Source organism: Excalfactoria chinensis, chromosome 2, assembly GCF_039878825.1.
Source record: "Excalfactoria chinensis isolate bCotChi1 chromosome 2, bCotChi1.hap2, whole genome shotgun sequence".
In the NCBI taxonomy this organism is placed as follows: domain Eukaryota; kingdom Metazoa; phylum Chordata; class Aves; order Galliformes; family Phasianidae; genus Excalfactoria; species Excalfactoria chinensis.
Genome location: NC_092826.1, coordinates 132,881,452 through 132,899,750, shown reverse-complemented (window position 1 = coordinate 132,899,750; position 18,299 = coordinate 132,881,452). Strand labels below are relative to the sequence as shown.

General features: G+C 40.8%; 1 protein-coding gene across 4 annotated transcripts in view; it reads right to left on the bottom strand.

The window, feature by feature from the left end:
• Positions 1-7,906: 7,906 nt before the first annotated feature.
• Positions 7,907-18,299, bottom strand: part of NCAPG2 (non-SMC condensin II complex subunit G2) — a 36,114-nt gene continuing 25,721 nt past the window's right edge. For 3 of the 4 annotated variants that reach the window (XM_072328905.1, XM_072328906.1, XM_072328907.1), the window contains exons 23-28: positions 17,796-17,980; positions 16,886-17,029; positions 15,633-15,736; positions 11,386-11,483; positions 10,847-10,949; positions 7,907-8,132 (exon numbers count right to left, since the gene is read on the bottom strand). In XM_072328905.1, the coding sequence (XP_072185006.1) occupies positions 8,081-8,132; positions 10,847-10,949; positions 11,386-11,483; positions 15,633-15,736; positions 16,886-17,029; positions 17,796-17,980 (686 nt within the window). In that variant the 3' untranslated portion in view covers positions 7,907-8,080. Of the gene's footprint in view, positions 8,133-10,846; positions 10,950-11,380; positions 11,484-15,632; positions 15,737-16,885; positions 17,030-17,795; positions 17,981-18,299 lie in introns of those variants that run through there. The other variant, XM_072328908.1, reaches the window with a different exon arrangement.

Below are 18,299 nucleotides of genomic sequence, written 5' to 3'. Positions count from 1 at the left end.
TTATTCATATATTTTTCCCTCCAGCTTCCACCTGGACAACTACAAGCAGCAGTCGGTGTCTCTTTAATCAGCGATTTCAGGACAGTCCCTCTCCTTGGGATCACAGACTTGTCTGGAGCCTGAGGTCTGGGTGAAGGACTCACAGACAGAAACAGAAACCCTGAACTCCTAGGAGGAGGCCAGAGAGAAGGCAGATTTCAGAGATGGAATTTGACAAGTAGAGCAGAGTCCCAGGTCCCTGACTGACTGTCACTATTCTTTGCTATTATAAGTCCATTGTCAGTGTGGCTTTTCTTCCCTCTTGCTGTCCACACAACATGATTATCCATCTCCTCTGTAGAGCCTGGTCTCATTGCAGAGAAAAGACAAACCTATGCTGGTGAACTTGGGTGTTTCACTAAACAAGACAGCTTGTCTTTGCAGCATTCGTTAAAATCAACGACATAAAATTGGGGACAAGTGCACGTGGAGAAATGCACAGCTGAACCATTACCATGGGGGTCTGGTGCCCCCCCAAAAATCACCTGTTTTTGCTGTGCTCCTGCTGGGAAATTCTAGCTGCACATTACCTCACTTTCTAGGAACCTGAGGTATGATCTAGACAGCGTTAAGCACTCCTAACTACTGCTGAACACATGTAAGAGCTGTACGTCAAGGTAACAAGTGCTACACAATGTGACACCTCAGAGAGAGTTCCCAAATTTCACAGAAAATGTTTAACTCAGGCTCACTGTATATTTGTAAATTGGCAATAAGGAAAACTGCAGGGAGCTGGAAAGGTGCATGAGTCATTGTGAAACTCTGGGACTGCAGTGGAAAGTACTGGCGTCACGTCATTGCGGAAGTTAACGGTTTTGTTCCCAGAGCTGGGTGTGAACAGCATGCAGCACATGAAGAGAGTAGAGCTACGCGTTGAACAGTGATGGCAGATAAAGCACCACGTACTTGTTGTGCTTTCAGCAGCAAAGGTTTTGAATTGTAACAGAGCAGACAGAGCAGTTTCTGTGGAGTAAGTAGCCTGTCTGAAAGTAAAAATAACGTGCTGTTCCATATATACTCAGAGGTGAGTCTAAAGCTGCGCACATCTTCATTTCGGCATTTCCTTACTTTTGAGTGCCTGACCTTTCCATTCTAGTAATTTCCACGCTGTGCTTTCATATGTTACGCACAAGGGAGGCTCTGGCTTCGCAAGGCGCACAGTGTGGATGCTTGTGTTTTCCAGCCTATTGTTGTGATGATAGGATGTCAGAGGACGACGGTAAGCAGCCTCCTCTCCAATTTTTTCTCCAGCTTTTTCTTTGTCTGCTTATTACTGAAGATGTACAGTTTTGGACTGAGCCCGTCTTCTCTTTGTGTTCTACCTGGAAATAATTGTTCCTCTGCTTATTGTAACAGACACAAAGGAAAGCCTTGCGGTGACTTAGCAACTATTTGCTGTGTTGCTGTATGACTATAAACTTGGAGCATCACTGAGAAAAGGCCTGGGAAAGAATCTAGAATAGAACAATATGTCCGAGAGCAGCACAGAACAGAGCAAGAACAACTGAAGTAGCCTCAATTTTATAGTTTAATGCCCGTCGACAGGGGTTATTCTCATTTTGATGGGCAAAAAGATATTTTGTTCAGTGTGCTGTTTGTAGATTAAAAGTTCAAAACATCTCGCAGAGGGCACAGTGATATCTCAGTGCACAGCACTGTGCCCACGATGTGCTTCTTGTAAAGAAAGATTATTAACGATATGCTGTGACCAGAAAGAAAAACATAGAGAAAGTTCATGGTAATGACAGCTGCGTAAAGGAACCTTGTTTTGACTGCACTGAAATTACATGATGTATATTTGTAAGCTCATGGTTACGGCAAGAACACTCGTAGGTTGTGGAGAAACTATTAGGAGTTGAAACATAGAAGAAAGAGGACGCTCTTTCTCCATTCTGAGTCACTACTTTGAAAAGCCTCCCCTTTGCTCTCTGTTATAGCTCAGAGCGTTCTGATGGAGCATCAAAGACCAAACAAGAACACTTATTTGGCTTCTCAAGGGAATCTTCCTCTCAGATGAGCCTTTGCAATGAACTTTGACTGAACCAGACTGGCTGGTCTTACTTTTCTTCTTTTCCAGCCTTACTACAACCTAAAATTCTAACATACGGAAAAAATAATTAAAATAGCCCACTAAAGAAAAGTAATGCAACTTCACCTTTTTCACATTAGAAATCAGGTTCTCGGGTAACGCACAGTAGGCCGTGCAGTTTAAGCCTCAGACATTCTTTCTACTTTATTTAACTTCAAATGTTATTGCAAAAATCCAGTGTGCACTGAAACCTCTGAAGGTAGGCTGTTGTGCTCTGCACACAGGCCATTCCCCCAGCAGCTCCTGTATGTGGGTGGATCTGTCTGCCTGTCCTGGTGGTGGGCCAAAGGCCATTGATAGAAACAGCTTGCACTGTAAAAGAATTTTACATGTAATTGGCAAAAGGCCACGTGGAAGCAGCCACCCTGCAGATCAAGAGCAGTGGACCATCAAAGGAAGTCTGGGGACAGAACCTGAGAGGGAGAACTCTTAGTTTTGTCACTAAGGATGGTCACTTAGAAATAAAGGACACTGCTTTAGTCATTATGATGACTAAAAAAGGTCATGCTCACCCAAAGGAGCTTTTCCCTCATTGGAGCAGTGGGATAACTCAGGTCATGCTGACCTTAAATAGCTTTGAGCAGTGACTAGACTCACTTTTTTTTCTTAAAGTATCCTCTTGGTCTAATTGGATTTGTAACCTCTTACAGATGCTGCATTTTTACTTTAGATGCTATTTTAAGAAAATGAAGTTGCTAATGCACGCCTCTTTTAATAAGCATGGCAAGATTTCAGAAAGGTCAGCGTATAAAACTGACATTTCTTGATATTAAGCTGGCATTCAGGTGCCATTTTAGGCAATTAGCAAGTAGGAATTGTTCTATTAGGAACAAAAAGAAAAGAACGCCAAATCAATATTCTTTATTCATATGATCAGCACAATTTGTGCGTTTAATAATTCCCCCACGAGGCAAAAACGCATATGGTGGCATATAGGCAAAGAACCCAGATGAAGGCTGGGTTGTCTCTGTCCTATCCATTCACTGAGGTAGGCATAAGGCCCTACAGGATTCCTGTGCCTTACCAGCAAGGACAGCTAAAATGTAACGGCTTAAATGGAAGGCTTTACAACAAAGCATCTCTTAGTGTAGCATGTAAAAACAATATTAAAACCAGAACAAGGATTATTATAGGAATCATTACAGGAGGGCGAGGGACTAATTGAATGGAAGAAGGGAAATAAATTTGGTTGAAAAAGAATTACTAATGATGTTTTGGAAAGGCACCTCATTTGATATTGTCAATAATGACAGTACCACATGCACACTAGAAGTATTTGTAATTGGCACAATGCTTGCAGCAGTATCAAAAACCGGACTAGAATGTTACATAGAAAGAATTTAGTAACATTAAATCTGAAGTAACATAAATCAGAAGGAAAGAAGTGTGAAGTCATAACTTCGACAAGTCTTACTTTTACAAGAGCAACGTGGTCCTCTGCCAAATCAAACCAGATAAAAGCTGGTAACAGCTTCTACTTCCCAGTCCCGAGGAGCAATAAAGTAACAGCAACAGAACCGCCACTGGTACTGCCTGGAAAAACTGCTGAGTAACAGAGCAGAAGGTTCATTTCCACTGCTGAAGTTCTATCAGTACTAACACACACAATTTCTGCAGCTTCCCCAGGCTTCTGATGTATTAACCCATGGTTAGAAGATGCATTAGAGAAGATGTAAGGAACGTCTGCTGAACGATGTAACCTTGTGAAAAAGACTCCAATAACTTCTGTCTAAACTAAAGCTACAATTACAGCACAATTAAAATTACATAGCTGCTTGAACCCCAGGGCTGTGAGTAAGGTTATGCTCAGCCAGGTGGCTGAACAGAGCCCAGGACTAAGAACTCTTATTATCTGAAGTACATTCGGATAAACATGTGCCTAGTTGCCATGGCTTAAGAGAACTGCTGGCTGCCTGGGAAAAGGGAAAGGCTACTCCTGAAAGCTGTCCTTGAGCAGCTAATCATCAAGATAAAGAGTACCAAAACACACTGTGATGGCTGGAACAGTCAGCTGTAACTACCACTGCTCTCAGTACTGCCATGGCAGGAAACAGCAAGTGGTCTTCGTTCACAATAGAAGCAGATCAGGGAATAACAGTACAAGTTAATTCATGCAGCTTGTCATTTTGCTTCACAGTCCTCATGATATTTATTTTTTTTCCTAAGTGCTCACCAAGAGATGAATGTGTCTTCAAAATTACTCTCTCTGATTTCCTTTTCTAAGCCAGAAGACCTCAAAGCACTTAACAGCACTACATGCAAATTGGAATGCAAAGTGAATTGCAGCTATCATTAGATTAAACATCAGGTACAAAACAGATTTATTTTCCTTTTCCTTGGCAAGCTTCAAAGGTTGTGCAGTTGGATCCGTACTTGAAGTCATTTTTGTTTGCTAAGGAGAAAGCTTGAGATCTTCCCTGGGTTTCCTTCAGCTCATCATTTGAAGCTGTGATAGATGGAAGACTGCTGGGCCTCCTTTCCCAGCCAGAAAACAGAGCAAACAAACTCTGTTCTCAAAAAATGGGACCAAATCCCTAACAAATACAGCAAACTAATGGAGATAAGATTAATGAGATCATTTAAAGGTATTCAGTTCATCACCAAATACTTCATCTGGGTATACACATATGGAGAGAGCTATAAGCATGCCATTTATAGGTACAACTTCTGACTAGAAAAAAGGTATTCTTCAGGTAATTATACGTTAACAGCAACTGCCAAGGCAAATTGCTCAAAGAGTATCTTAGAATGGTGTTATATTGGTCATATTTCAATTTAATTAATCAAAGTCAAAGTCATCCTCTAGGAACACTGAGCAGATCTCAGTGGGTCTGAGAACTGCGAGGAGTTCTATGGCATACAGTTTTGATAGTATAGACAGCCAAATAAACTCAATATCAGTCACCTCATAACAATAAGCAAACACCAGTCCCTCTTCCCCAGCAATACTGCAAAGACACTCTCAATTAGTGAGATAAAACGCGTCAATTTACAAGTTTCAAAAAGCTAATGAAGCTTAAGAAATAGACACTTTATCTGTATCTTGAAAGCAAGACAATTGTAAGGATGTAACAGTTAGACAAATCTTATTTTGCAGTGAGAACACTGAGTAAAATCTGACTACAGCGTTGGAAAATTTACAAAGAGCCAAGGAGAAAGCACATGACAGATTTTGTCACAAGGAATTCAGAGATCAGTGTCTGTGTTGCAGAAAACCAATGGTTTTTCACCTAGGAGAGGAGCTATAATAGAGCTGGATTGGATTTTGAGATCTACAGACCAGCAGCACTGCCACCACAGAACTAATTTAACCCCCTGGAGCACTGCTTGAGCATCAGCCACCAGGAAGACAAAGGATCATCTTTAAGTTTTCTCAATCCTTATTGGCAATCTCACCTCCAAGTTCCTCAGAATAAATCTGCCTATTTCTGTTGTTGGCAGTTATCTTTATTTCAGGACATGGAATACTGGGTCTGTAACAGGTAGTCCATCAAGAAAATCAAAATGCAACAGAAAAAGCAGCGTTGCAGACTGAGGAGAACAAAAAGGCAATAATTCTTTTCATCTAGTGTGAGCAAATAGTGAAAGTCCAAAAAGCAGAAGAAAAATCGATGGTTATTTACATATTCATTACCTAATTTGTATAATCAGAAGATTTAAAAGGTCATTACAGGAACACCTGCCTGTTAGCAGATGTAGAAGAATGAAGGCCAAAGGACACCCAGTTTTTAAAAAGATGTTGATAGATAAACAGTTGGCAGATCTACAGCTACCTGCTGTGGCAGGATGGCTTTCTGGCTCAGGCTACTGTTGTGGAGAAAGTAAATCTGGAATTCACTTCTCCATAAGCACACACACTGTCCTTCCTGTTGCAAAGTCGGACAGTTTACTAAGGATGTAATTACTTTTAAATATCAACATTCCAGTTATGTAAGCTTCTACACTGAAGATTAATGCACTACAAAGATGCCTGCTTAGATAGATGGAGGAAAAGCACTATGCACAGATCCTAATCAAGAATTAAGAGCCTGACTTAATTCAGGTAAATTTGCTGTTTTCAGTGCCAGTGCCACTGGAGATGTCAACGAGCCATGTGTGTAAGCACTAAATGAGAAGCATTCCATCCCACTTCATAGACAACCAAGTCAAAGATAGTCATTGTTTGCCATCTTTTCAGTCCCTACCTGAATCAGTTTCTGGGGCTGCCCAGTAGACCTAAAACAGGCAAAAACATAGCATTGTGAACTTAGATATCTAATTTATACATGCCTCAGTTAAAGCAAAATAACATTCTGCAATCAACACTGCATTACTAGTTTCAAGAGAGCAGCTGTTCACATTAAAAAGCTAAACAAGCAGCTTACACGTCTGCATTGCCTGTGGCATTAATTTGTAAGAAAAGCCAAATACAAAGCAATTAAACTTATTTAAATTGAAAGGAAGCTCATGAGATAAACCAGTCCAATCCCCAGCTCAGGAAGGAGTAACTTCAAAATTGTGTGATGTTGGCCAATCAAGTTCTTGTCAGCTCCAGGAATGGATCTTGCACTGTCTCTCTGGCAAACCCGTTCCTGTTCTGTTTCACTTTCACCAGGAAAAAGCTGTCACATGTCCAATTTCTCTTGCTGCAACTTGCATCCACTGTCTCATGTTTCCTTGATTTCTGCTTCTAAGAAAAGTCTTTTCCAAATCCTTATTGCATAGATGAAGACAGCAATGAGATTGCTCTTCTACTGTAGTAAGGAATTCATCCATTGCAGGTAGAGGACTTTGCGTGTGTCAGGGTTGAACTCTACCAGGTCTGCTGTTTTCTATGTCCATTGGTCAGGTTGCTACTGAGCTTAACAACATTATCCCTCAACTGTTTGAACTCCTGTTCCCAAGGTGGTGTCACCTGGCAACTGAGTTTGCATTTCATTCCCTGCTAAAGACTGTCAAAGAAAACGTTGAACAGTACTGGCAACAAGTGTCTGCCTTGAGGAATGCCATCAGTATGATTGCAACAGCACTGTTACTGTTAAAGCCTGAGTGTCCAGGCAGCCTTCCACTCTATCTGCAGCTGATCCAATACAGTCCATCTCTCTCCAACCTGGACACAAATATATTACATAAGTCTCTGTAAACAGTCTTTCTAAGGACAGGAAAGTGGACATCCTCTGCTCTTATTCCGTTCACAAAAAGGAAGGAAATGTGATTGGCCAAGAAGAATTTGCTCTTTGTGCATTCACGCTGACAATACCCAAACACCTGGTTGTACTTCATGTACCTTGATATGAATATTCTCTGAGGATTTCCCAGGGACTGAGGCTACTTTCTGCCTCAATCCCACGTATAAGACACGCTTATCATTTGTTTGTGTACAATTGTACAGTTACACAATTATACAGTCAATAGGTAAACAGACATTAAACAGAAGTTTTATATGAAAGATTATCATGATAGAAAGACAATCTATGATAAATGGAAAATACTCACCAATGTTGAAGGTTCACAGTAAACTTCACAAAGGAGCCATCTCCAGAGAAAGAGATTCTGCCTTAGTGGTAGTCAGCCCTTAAATGAGATCTGGGAGAGGTGGAGTCAAGCTCCACACCTTCCGGTAGCACAGATGAATTACCTTCACCTGTGCTCCCGCAGCTGACTCATTGCTTGCCTCAGGTGGTTAATCAGAGGTTCAGGCTACGATCAACAGTTTTCCATACAGTTTGATAAAAACAAGATAGTGATTTTTAGTCTTCCCCCCCCCCCCCAATGAAATTTATACAAAACAACCTTCTTAAAGGTCTCTGACAATCTTTAATACATTATTTCTATATACACTCCTATGCTTTTTTGCCTTCTTTAACTGTACAGAATAGCAGAAAATAAATCTAAACAATTAATAAATTTACTATATAATACTTCCTTTTAAACAACGTATCTTTAGTTTTCATGACAGAAGCTTCCACATGGTCAAGGATTCAGAAGTTCATCCAAAATTTTCTGAGACGATTCGTACAGAATTCTGAAACAGCATAAAACAGTGCATGGCACAGTTAGCTGACAGCAGTCCTCAGCTGCTTGACTGCAAAAGAGTACAGGTAGATACCCCATTTCTTTGGCAACCTGTTCTATTAAAAAAACAAGTATCCCTTTACAAAATTACTTTCGAAACAGCTGCTTTTGTTCAGCTCGTCCATTCTCCTGCTGACCATCTCTAGCTGTAATCTACAACAAATCAGTTTAATTTACTAAATTCTTCTCTCTTTGTAATTTTTCTCCTCAACTGTGGTCATTTCCCCCTCCCAAGTCTCAGCATTCTGTCTTCTCCTTACTAACAATTTCCTCCTTCAGCTGCTTGGAAACCCACATTCGTCTCTTTCTTTCTCTTTTGTTTCACATTATTCCTAAACAGCCTCAAAAGTCAGCTTTGGAACTTCCATTTGGAAAGACCTTTTTATTATGTTATGTTCCCTGAAACTGTCACTCACAGGGGTGCCTTTGTAGTTGCATTCTAACACAACTTCTTCTAGTAATGCTCCACGATACCCTATGTAGACAGAAGGACTTCGGTCTTCTGCCAAACCATTACTTCATTATTTCAGTGTTAACCCCTATAAACTTTATCCTTCATGCTACTGTAGTATTATTGTTGTTACAGACTCACACTCGAGAAGCAGACAGATATTTATCACAATGAGGGGCACTCGTGAAGAGACACCAAGACCAGACATACAACAGACAAGCTGCACAGAGTAACCTATCTACCAGAATAACTGCAGGCCTGCCCAGACAGGTAAGCTTAAGGCAGTTTTTCTAGGTACAAATGCAGTGACCTTGTTGATACATAGCAGACAAATCATACACAAAATTTATATTATAAAACAATGGAAGAATCATTCACAGATGCAATGAGAGTGCAAAAAGGAGAGTGGGAAGCCAGCTAAGTGATAATACTAAAGAAAACTTTAACCTTTTCATTTGCTCCATTTAAATTCTAGCATCCATATACTGAGATACTAATTAAAGTCATTACAGAATACCAAGAAAAAAGGTATTATTTCAAAGCACATTCATTTGAAGAGCATGGAACACTTTTTTTCTAGCCTCCAAATCACTGCATTGGCAGCTTTATTAGCGTGGGTTTTTTTGGCTAGAAATAAATACCTGCATTTTATAAACTAAATTAATGTGCGTGCTATTACTCTTGAGGAAATTCTCTCAATATACAATATGCTGTCCAGAATTTTAAAGTGCACTGAACAGCAATTTTAGACCCATGGGGCCTCCTTAAACTGCTCACTCAGCTGAGGAGGGAAGACTAATTTATAACGAAAAGTTTTGCTTCTAAATTAGTGTAACAATTCCTTGCTTAACGACAGCACTTTAAGTACTCCACCAGACAGGTTTTTGCCTATTTCTTTTTTCATTAATATGTAATAGGTTACTTTTAAGTTTAAGATGCTGGTGTAGAATGACAGGTCTCTTGGGAAATTACAGCATCTTGCCATTTCCTAGTATGCCCGGGCATTAAATAAAGCAGTCCACTGAAGTTACTATGAGATAATAGAAGTAGTAATATTACGAACACTATGAAGTATCAGTTAAAACACAGCAATAAGTTTTAGCATCAGTGCCACGCCACTTGTTTGTAGCGCTGTGCACAGAGTACCCATTAAACATCTAACTTGCAGCATTCCAGTATTAATATTTTTAGGTTTGGTAAGCAAAGTGGGAAAATACAATAATAACAAATTTACAAAGAAGAGTGCACGTTTCAGCCTGTATAACCCCACTGTAATAAGACATGAGCACAGTGTGACTAGAGCACTAAAAGGGGCATGTCAACAAACACTACAGGCCCAGCCTGTTCCGCCATGATGTCTATTTAAGAAAGCACAAACATAATAAATTAATCCTAGAAAAACTACTAATTGAACAACTTCCTCCTAACCTTCACCAACATGAATCTGTTTACTTTCCTGTGATAGGGGTAAAAAAAATAAACACCAACTCAACGTATTTGTGGGTGTTCTTACTGTACAATTATAATCCTCACAAATTCAAAAGCTATCACAGAGCTTTGCAGAATTTTCTGTTATCATTCTGTAATTCAGATTCTTGTTATGAACACTTCCCACCATCATGTTTGTATTCATAAGCTCTGGATTTTATCTGCAACTGGCTTTTTATGATAAGAAGCCAGCCATATACCCATCATAAAACTAATCACTGTGTAGTACCTTATGCTCTTCATCTGCCTCAACTTCTAGGCTGGGGCAGAGAGGTTCACATACATTCATAAAGCAATTATCTGTGTTCTTACTGAAATTTATAGTCAGTAGTGCACTCAAGAGGCAGCAATTATTCATTCTCATGTGCCTATTTATTTAATCATGTTAAGATATGCTTTTAATCCTCAGCCTTTTCTTGATTGAAAGAATTGCAAACTGAATCATAATGCTCTGCTTCTAGCCTTTCCTTACCAGTATATAATTATCATTTACTTCCCACCCCCTTCCAAAAAAAACCCAAATCCAAACTAAAATAAATATGTAATGATTACAATCACAGTCAAGACATGGGCAGTAAATTTAATACTGTGCTGAACTCAGTGTCTCACAACATTTTTACCCCCTATTTTAAACGTGTGATCATTCAGAATGCTTCAGCTGCTTTATAGAGCACAACAGAAAGGGTACAGGAGAGGTTAGTGTTCATTTCCAATAGCAAATTTACCTTTCAGTACTGCTAGATTCTTCTGTGGCAGCTTCCTTGTAGGTTATAAGCTTTCTCTGAATGACAGGTGCAACGTCTTTTAGAAGTGAAGTTTTGTGCTTACCTATTTGAAATAGGATTATGTTAAAACGCTGAACAAAAATAACACTTCACCAAAAACCCCAAACCCTTTTGCACATTTTCATAGTACGTCTTTTAAAAAGACAAAGAAAAGCACTTTAATTAAAGATTAGATATGACTAGATTTTCACTGCCCTACATTAATTACTGTGTGTTTCAGTAAAGCAAAATATAGATATGGACCCTATGAGTGAGCAGTCGTATTTTCCAACTCACTACAAAACTTCTAAGTCCAAAGCTTAACAATATCATGTACAAGCGATAGGCCTTAGTGCCTGCTGAATTGTATTTATTGCTGGTATAATTTAAAAAGACATCTTAAAGTATATAGTATATACATCTTAAAGTATATAGTATAGTATATATATATATATATATATATTTATACACACACACGGTACAAAATTGGTTTGACTGACCTTTAATTACAATCACAGTGCAGACCACAGACGTAAGACTAAAAATCCCTTCAATTTCTTCAGATAGAATGCATTCCAGTAATTCATTTAAAAATGACCTAAGGAACAAACATAATGTAAATATACTTTCTAAATCATGTTTATTTCAAAACAGAACAGAACAAGCTTGTGATTATACTACACCACCACCATAGCTTTGAAGATACCCATGTAGGGCAAATGTGTGCTTATGGGGTGATGGACAACTACTGGCTTCTTATGGGACTGTGAGTGTGAGTTCATAACTGGGGAAGAAAAGAAAGTTTTCCCATAGAGTAAGTAGCTTGTCTGAGAAATTAAGAGCTCGTGGAGTATTTTGCAAAGAACAGTCTGAAAAAAGTACTGTAACCATTAGAATGTAATTTGTACAATTTATAGTGAACTTGCTGAAATCAATTCATAGTGAAGTTTAAAATACATTATATGACTCCAGTGGATTGCCAGTAACAACTCAGGCCTTTAAATCTAATTCTACTTGTAGCTCAATTGGAACCCAGAGTTTAATTAACATTTTGTTCTAAAATGTGTATGTCATAAAAATTAATTTGAGGTGTTTCCAATTAAAAAAAAAGTGAACAACTCTATAATCTATAGTGATCTATAATGGGCCAACAGATCAATACCTGGCTCCGAGCTTGGTGTGCCCGGCAGGGGTTTGGGTTTTTTGACCTTGGGTTCCACCGGTCAAAAGGGATCTTAAGGAGAGAATTGGGTAGGTTCATCCAGAGGGCTTTAAACTAGTTATGAAGGGGGGTGGGGCAGTAGCTGGGGTCACCAAAATGGAAACTGCATGCAATGTCCCTGTGCTTGCAGGAGAGGGGTATGCTTCTAAACCCCTAAGGTCTTGGCCCTTGGTGAAGGAGGAGGATGACTTGCCTCCTTGTAGGAAAAACACGAGGGCTGGTGTTAAGCTGGTGGCTGTGGAAACGCCTAATAGTAGTCACAAGGCTATTAGGGCTGCTGCTGATCGCAAGGAGGCCAAGCTCAGGTGCCTTTATGCTAATGCACGCAGCATGGGTAATAAACAAGAGGAGCTGGAGGCCATTGTTTGTTCAGAAAATTTTGATATAGTTGCCGTCACTGAAACATGGTGGAATGACTCCCACACATGGAGTGCAGTGATTGAGGGCTACCAACTTTTTAAAAAAAATAGGCTAGGTAGGAAAGGTGGTGGTGTAGCTCTCTATGTTAAAAAAGATTGTGAATGCGTGGAAATCAATAATGATGATGACAGGGTTGAAAGCTTATGGATCAGAATAAAAACCAAGGCCAACAATACCGATGTTATTGTGGGAGTTTGCTACAGGCCACCTACCCAGGATGATGAGGTGGATGAGATGCTTTATAGGCAATTGGGGGAGGTCTCAAGGTCACTCCCCCTCATTCTGGTGGGGGATTTCAACTTCCCAGACATCTGCTGGGATTACAATACAGCAGACAGGGAACAGTCTCGGAGGTTCCTAGAGTGTGTGGGAGATAACTTCCTGACACAGTTGGTGAAGGAGCCGACGAGGGGAAACAAAACTCTGGACCTGCTGTTTGTTAACAGAGATGGTCTGGTGAGGGATGTAAAGGTTGGAGGCCGTCTGGGACAAAGTGATCATGAAATGCTAGATTTCTCGATCCTTGTCGAACCGCGGAGGGGAGTCAGCAGAACTGCCACCTTGGACTTCCGGAGGGCGGACTTCAACCTCCTCAGGGCTATGGTTGAGAGGGCCCCCTGGGGAGTATCTTTGGAGAGTGTGGGAGCCCAGGAAGGTTGGGAATACTTTAAGGAAATTGTCCTAAAGGCGCAGGAGCTGACTGTCCCAAAATCGCGAAAGATGAGCCGACGGGTGAGGAGGCCGGGCTGGCTGACCAGAGACCTTTGGCTTGATCTAAAGAACAAAAAGAGAGTTTACGGTCTCTGGAAGAATGGGGGAGCTACTTATGAGGATTACAGGTTTGTAGTGAGGCTGTGCAGGGAGAAAATTAGGAAGGCCAAGGCGCAGCTAGAACTGAGCTTGGCTTCTAAGGTTAAGGAGAATAGTAAATGTTTTTATAAACACATCAATACCAAGAGGAAGGCTAAGGAAAATCCCCATCCCTTGTTGGATTCTGAGGGCAACTTGGTCACTGAGGATCGGGACAAGGCTGAGGTACTTAATACCTTCTTTGCCTCGGTCTTCAATAGTTATGCTTGTAACTCCCTGGGAACGCAGCCCCCTACACTGGTAGACGGGAAGGGGGAACCAAAAGAGCCTTGCGTGATCCGTGATGAGATGGTTCTGGATCTACTTAGAAAGCTGAATGTTTATAAGTCCATGGGGCCGGATGGGTTGCACCCTAGAGTTCTGAGGGAGTTGGCGGATGTGGTCGCCAAACCACTGTCCATAATTTTTCAGCAGTCTTGGCTGACTGGGTATGTCCCGGTGGATTGGAGACTGGCAAATGTGACGCCTATCTTCAAAAAGGGCCGGAAAGATGATCCTGGCAGCTACAGGCCCATCAGTCTCACCTCGGTGCCTGGGAAGGTTATGGAAAGGATAATCTCAGGTATCATCATGGACGAACTAAAGGTCAGCCATGGGATCGGGCCTAGTCAGCATGGGTTTATGAATGGTAGATCCTGCCTGACTAACCTGATTTCATTCTATGACAAGGTGACCCGCTTAGTAGATGAGGGAAAGGCTGTCGACGTGGTCTACCTGGACTTCAGTAAGGCCTTTGACACTGTCCCCCATAACATTCTGGTAGAGAAGCTGGCTGCCCGTGGTTTGGATGGGTGCACGCTCCGCTGGGTGAAGAACTGGTTGGATGGCCGGGCCCAGAGAGTTGTGGTCAATGGAGTGGAATCCAGTTGGCGGCCGGTCACAAGTGGCGTCCCCCAGGGCTCGGTGCTTGGGCCGCTTCTGTTTAACATCTTCATTGATGATTTGGATGAGGGGATTGAGTGCACCCTCAGTAAGTTCGCAGACGACACTAAGCTGGGAGGGAGTGTTGATCTGCCTGAGGGGAGAAGGGCACTACAGAGAGACCTGGATAGACTTGATCGATGGGCCAAGGTTAATGGAATGAGTTTCAACAGGGCCAAGTGTCGGGTCCTGCATTTTGGTCATAACAACCCCAGGCAACCCTACAGGCTTGGGGAGGTGTGGCTGGAAAGCTCCCAGACGGAAAGGGACCTTGGTGTGCTGATGGACAGTCGGCTGAATATGAGCCAGCAGTGTGCCCAGGTGGCCAAGAAGGCCAATGGCATCCTGGCTTGTATCAGGAATGGTGTGGTGAGCAGGACTAAGGAAGTCATCCTGCCCCTGTACTCAGCATTGGTGAGGCCTCACCTCGAGTACTGTGTCCAGTTTTGGGCACCTCAGCACAAGAAGGACATGGAGGTACTGGAGCAGGTCCAGAGAAGGGCAACGAGGCTTGTTAAGGGCTTGGAGAATCAGCCCTATGAGGAGAGACTAAGGAAGCTGGGGCTGTTTAGTCTGAGGAAGAGGAGGCTGAGGGGAGACCTTATTGCTGTCTTCCAGTACCTGAAAGGTTCTTACAGTGAGAGTGGGGCAGGTCTATTCTCACTACTGACTTGTGACAGGACGAGGGGAAATGGCCTCAAGTTGCGCCAGGGCAAGTTTAGGTTGGATATTAGAAAGAACTTCTTTACAGAAAGGGTGGTTAGGTACTGGAATGGGCTCCCCAAGGAGGTGGTTGAATCGCCATCCCTGGATGTGTTTAAGAGCCGCTTGGATGTGGTACTCAGGGATATGATTTAGCAGAGGTTTGTTGTTGTGGTATTGTTTTGTGGTTGTTTTTTTAAGAGATAGGCTACTGGTTAGGCTGCGGTTGGACTTGATGATCTTCAAGGTCTTTTCCAACCTGAGTAATTCTATGATTCTATGATTCTAACTCCTTTATCAAAGTATAGAACTTGAAAAAGGTTTTGAATTTTATAGACATTCTTTCTTATGAATGTAAAAAGGAATGATGTCTCATTAAAGACCTCAGTTAGGTGAACACTCTTGTAAATAAGTACTGTTGGACGTTTAAAACAAAGAAAAAACTCACCAGTCAATATCTGCAAGATTACGATCAAGCAGGTGAACTGAATAAAAAGTTTCAGTTTCTCAAAGCGTATTTGAATTCAGAAATTAAAATGTTATTGAATGTACATAAGCTGTCCTATTCTGTGTTATTAACAACCTTGGACAACTTACTGGAGAAACATTTACCTGACCACATTAACAGACTTCATAATGATTGCCATTAAGCTGCTTGAAAGAGGCGGAAGTTCTGAAACTGTCCTTGGTATAGTGAAAGTTTTTTCACTGGAAGCCTAAAGAAGAAACAGTCAATAACTTCACACATACACAGAAAATATCCAGGCAAATCTGCACTGCAGTAATTAACATTAAACAGGAGCTATCCTTAAATAATTAGAAAACAGCATTCCCATGCACAGTTTGAAAACCTTAAATCAGTTATGCAGTGCCCAAAATAACAAAAAATAAAATCAAGACTAAAACTGAAACACGTCAACAGCATCATGGGAAAAAGTCTCCACAGTTTGCCTGAGTACCAGTTTATGACCAGTCACTATTTATAAACACACAGTATGCTGAACAGAAATAAATGTGAAGATATGAAGGATATTTAAGTATATACCACAATTTCCTAAAGCTAGATGCCACTGCCTCCCTAGGCCAACTCTTTTTGTATCATGTTCTGAATAGTATGGCAAGTATTTAGTTAGAACGCAAGTTTTGCTTTACTAGAACAAAAGCTGCACATACCTGTACAGCAAAATACAAAATTAATTCCCTTTTTGCCATTGGTAGGCATATATCAAGCCACTTTCTGGAAAGCAAGGCTGGAAAGAGGCTCTCTCTGACAGAGAGCATAATGCTTGCTTGGAAAGACCACAAATGATCCTTCTTTCTCCTCCTTTCCCTGCACTTTGATTGCTGAGCACATTATCTGGTCTGAGGTTAGCCTGTGGTCAGTCGGGGTCAACTGTCTTGGCTGAGGTAGTTTGACACTGTGCAAACACTGTTTAACAACAGCCAAAGTTGCTGGTGTACCACCAGTGCTGTTTTCAACTCAAACGCAAACCACAGCAGCAGACGGGCTGCTATGAAAGAAATTAACTCCTTCAAAGCGAGACTAAGTACAAATACACACACAAAGAACTTCTCAAAAAAGACCAAAAGACCATTTTGTTTGCCCCCAAGACTACCTAACTTCTAAAATTTTCTGCAGATCAGAAATCAGAATCAGATACTGAACAAAGTATCGAGACAGGCATCGTACATGTGTTTGTAAATCCGAGAGATGCATTTTAAGATCAAATTATGGCAAATAAAACATCCTATTTGTTCCACACCATAACACACAAATCTTCATCTGCAGTAGGAAAAACACATTTCCTGAACACAGCTTTCTACTTCCAATGTAACCTTTAAAAAGCAATCAGCATTAACTTTACCTCCTGTAGCGCGTACTTTATCTCTGCCAGTACTGCAGCTAGGAGAGTGGAGAACACACTCTGGTGAACTTCTGGGCAAAATGAATGCCAGCACTGGACTGTGTGTAAGAAATCTCCAAGAGGCGTTTGAATAGACTGAATCAACTGAAAGCAAAGAGAAACAGATTGGTTGCTTGAGATTGCAAAGAAGCGCAGATGACACCCTGAAAGTCACTGTGGTACTCATTCACTTGGGATCAGGAGGGCAAATAGGTAACAAAGGTCAAAATTCTACTCACAAGTTTCAGACAAAAGCAAACAAAGCAATGACTGAATTAAAAAAAACCTTATTTCAAAAGCCCTAATAAGCAGATCATCACATCTTCCACTGTGACCTTTCTATCTTACTGCTATCTTTTCTGCTATGAAATGCAAGAAGCTAAACTTTCTGTGAAGATAGGATGGTCTGAAGAACTACGGGACATCATCCACATATTGAAGCTGATGAAATTCATGTTGAAACAAACAGAAAATAGCCATAGTTTCTTAACTTTCTCAAGATCAGAACATATATAACCAAATCCATTGCTCAGGATTAAGTCCATTTTCATTGACGAGAAGGTTAATAATAGACTATCTAACCTGTGACCTAACCTGCAGTGCTAGAGTAGGTAATTGGTACAGTAGATCATTCATAGGGTACATCACTGGCAACATAACACACTGTTCTCTTGTTTACTAGCAATTCTATCACAAGACCAACAGTGGTTAAAGAACCTATTGGAGATGGGGAAACATATTCATATATTTTCAGTAACTTTTTCTAATAAATCAGATGAATGGAGTAACAACCTCGAAGTGTAACATCACTTTGCATTTGAGTACAAGTATGGATTCACCTACATACAGGTAGCGATGTTAAGAGTAATACCTGAATCCCGTCTCCAGGCTGCTCCTTGATTCTGCTTGCAACACATTCTAAAACCTTCTGGAAGATGGTCTGAACAGCATGGAGGACATTTGCTACTTCATCCACCTCAGTGCTCTGAGTCAGAGAAGCTTCAGTAATTTCTTTTAGTGCACACAGTAGTATTGGTGTACAAAAGGCACCCCTGGCTAAAGAGAGAAATACCGCAATATACACATTGAAATGGGATATTCTTTAGATGCAATTTTTTAACAAAACTTCTATACCACAAACACAGCTACAGTTTCTTTACTTTACTTTTCATATATCTCAAATAGTATTTAATTAAGTATAAATCCAGTGTTCGTTCAAAAAATTCTTGACATATACAGAATAAAACTCTATTTTGTGAGTAACTGAGCTTTAATTCTGTCTCTGCTGCCAACTTAACTTTCCAAATGTGAGCTAAATTTAAACTGCACTACAGTTTTGTCTCCTTAGATACACATAAGATCAGTGTGCATAAAT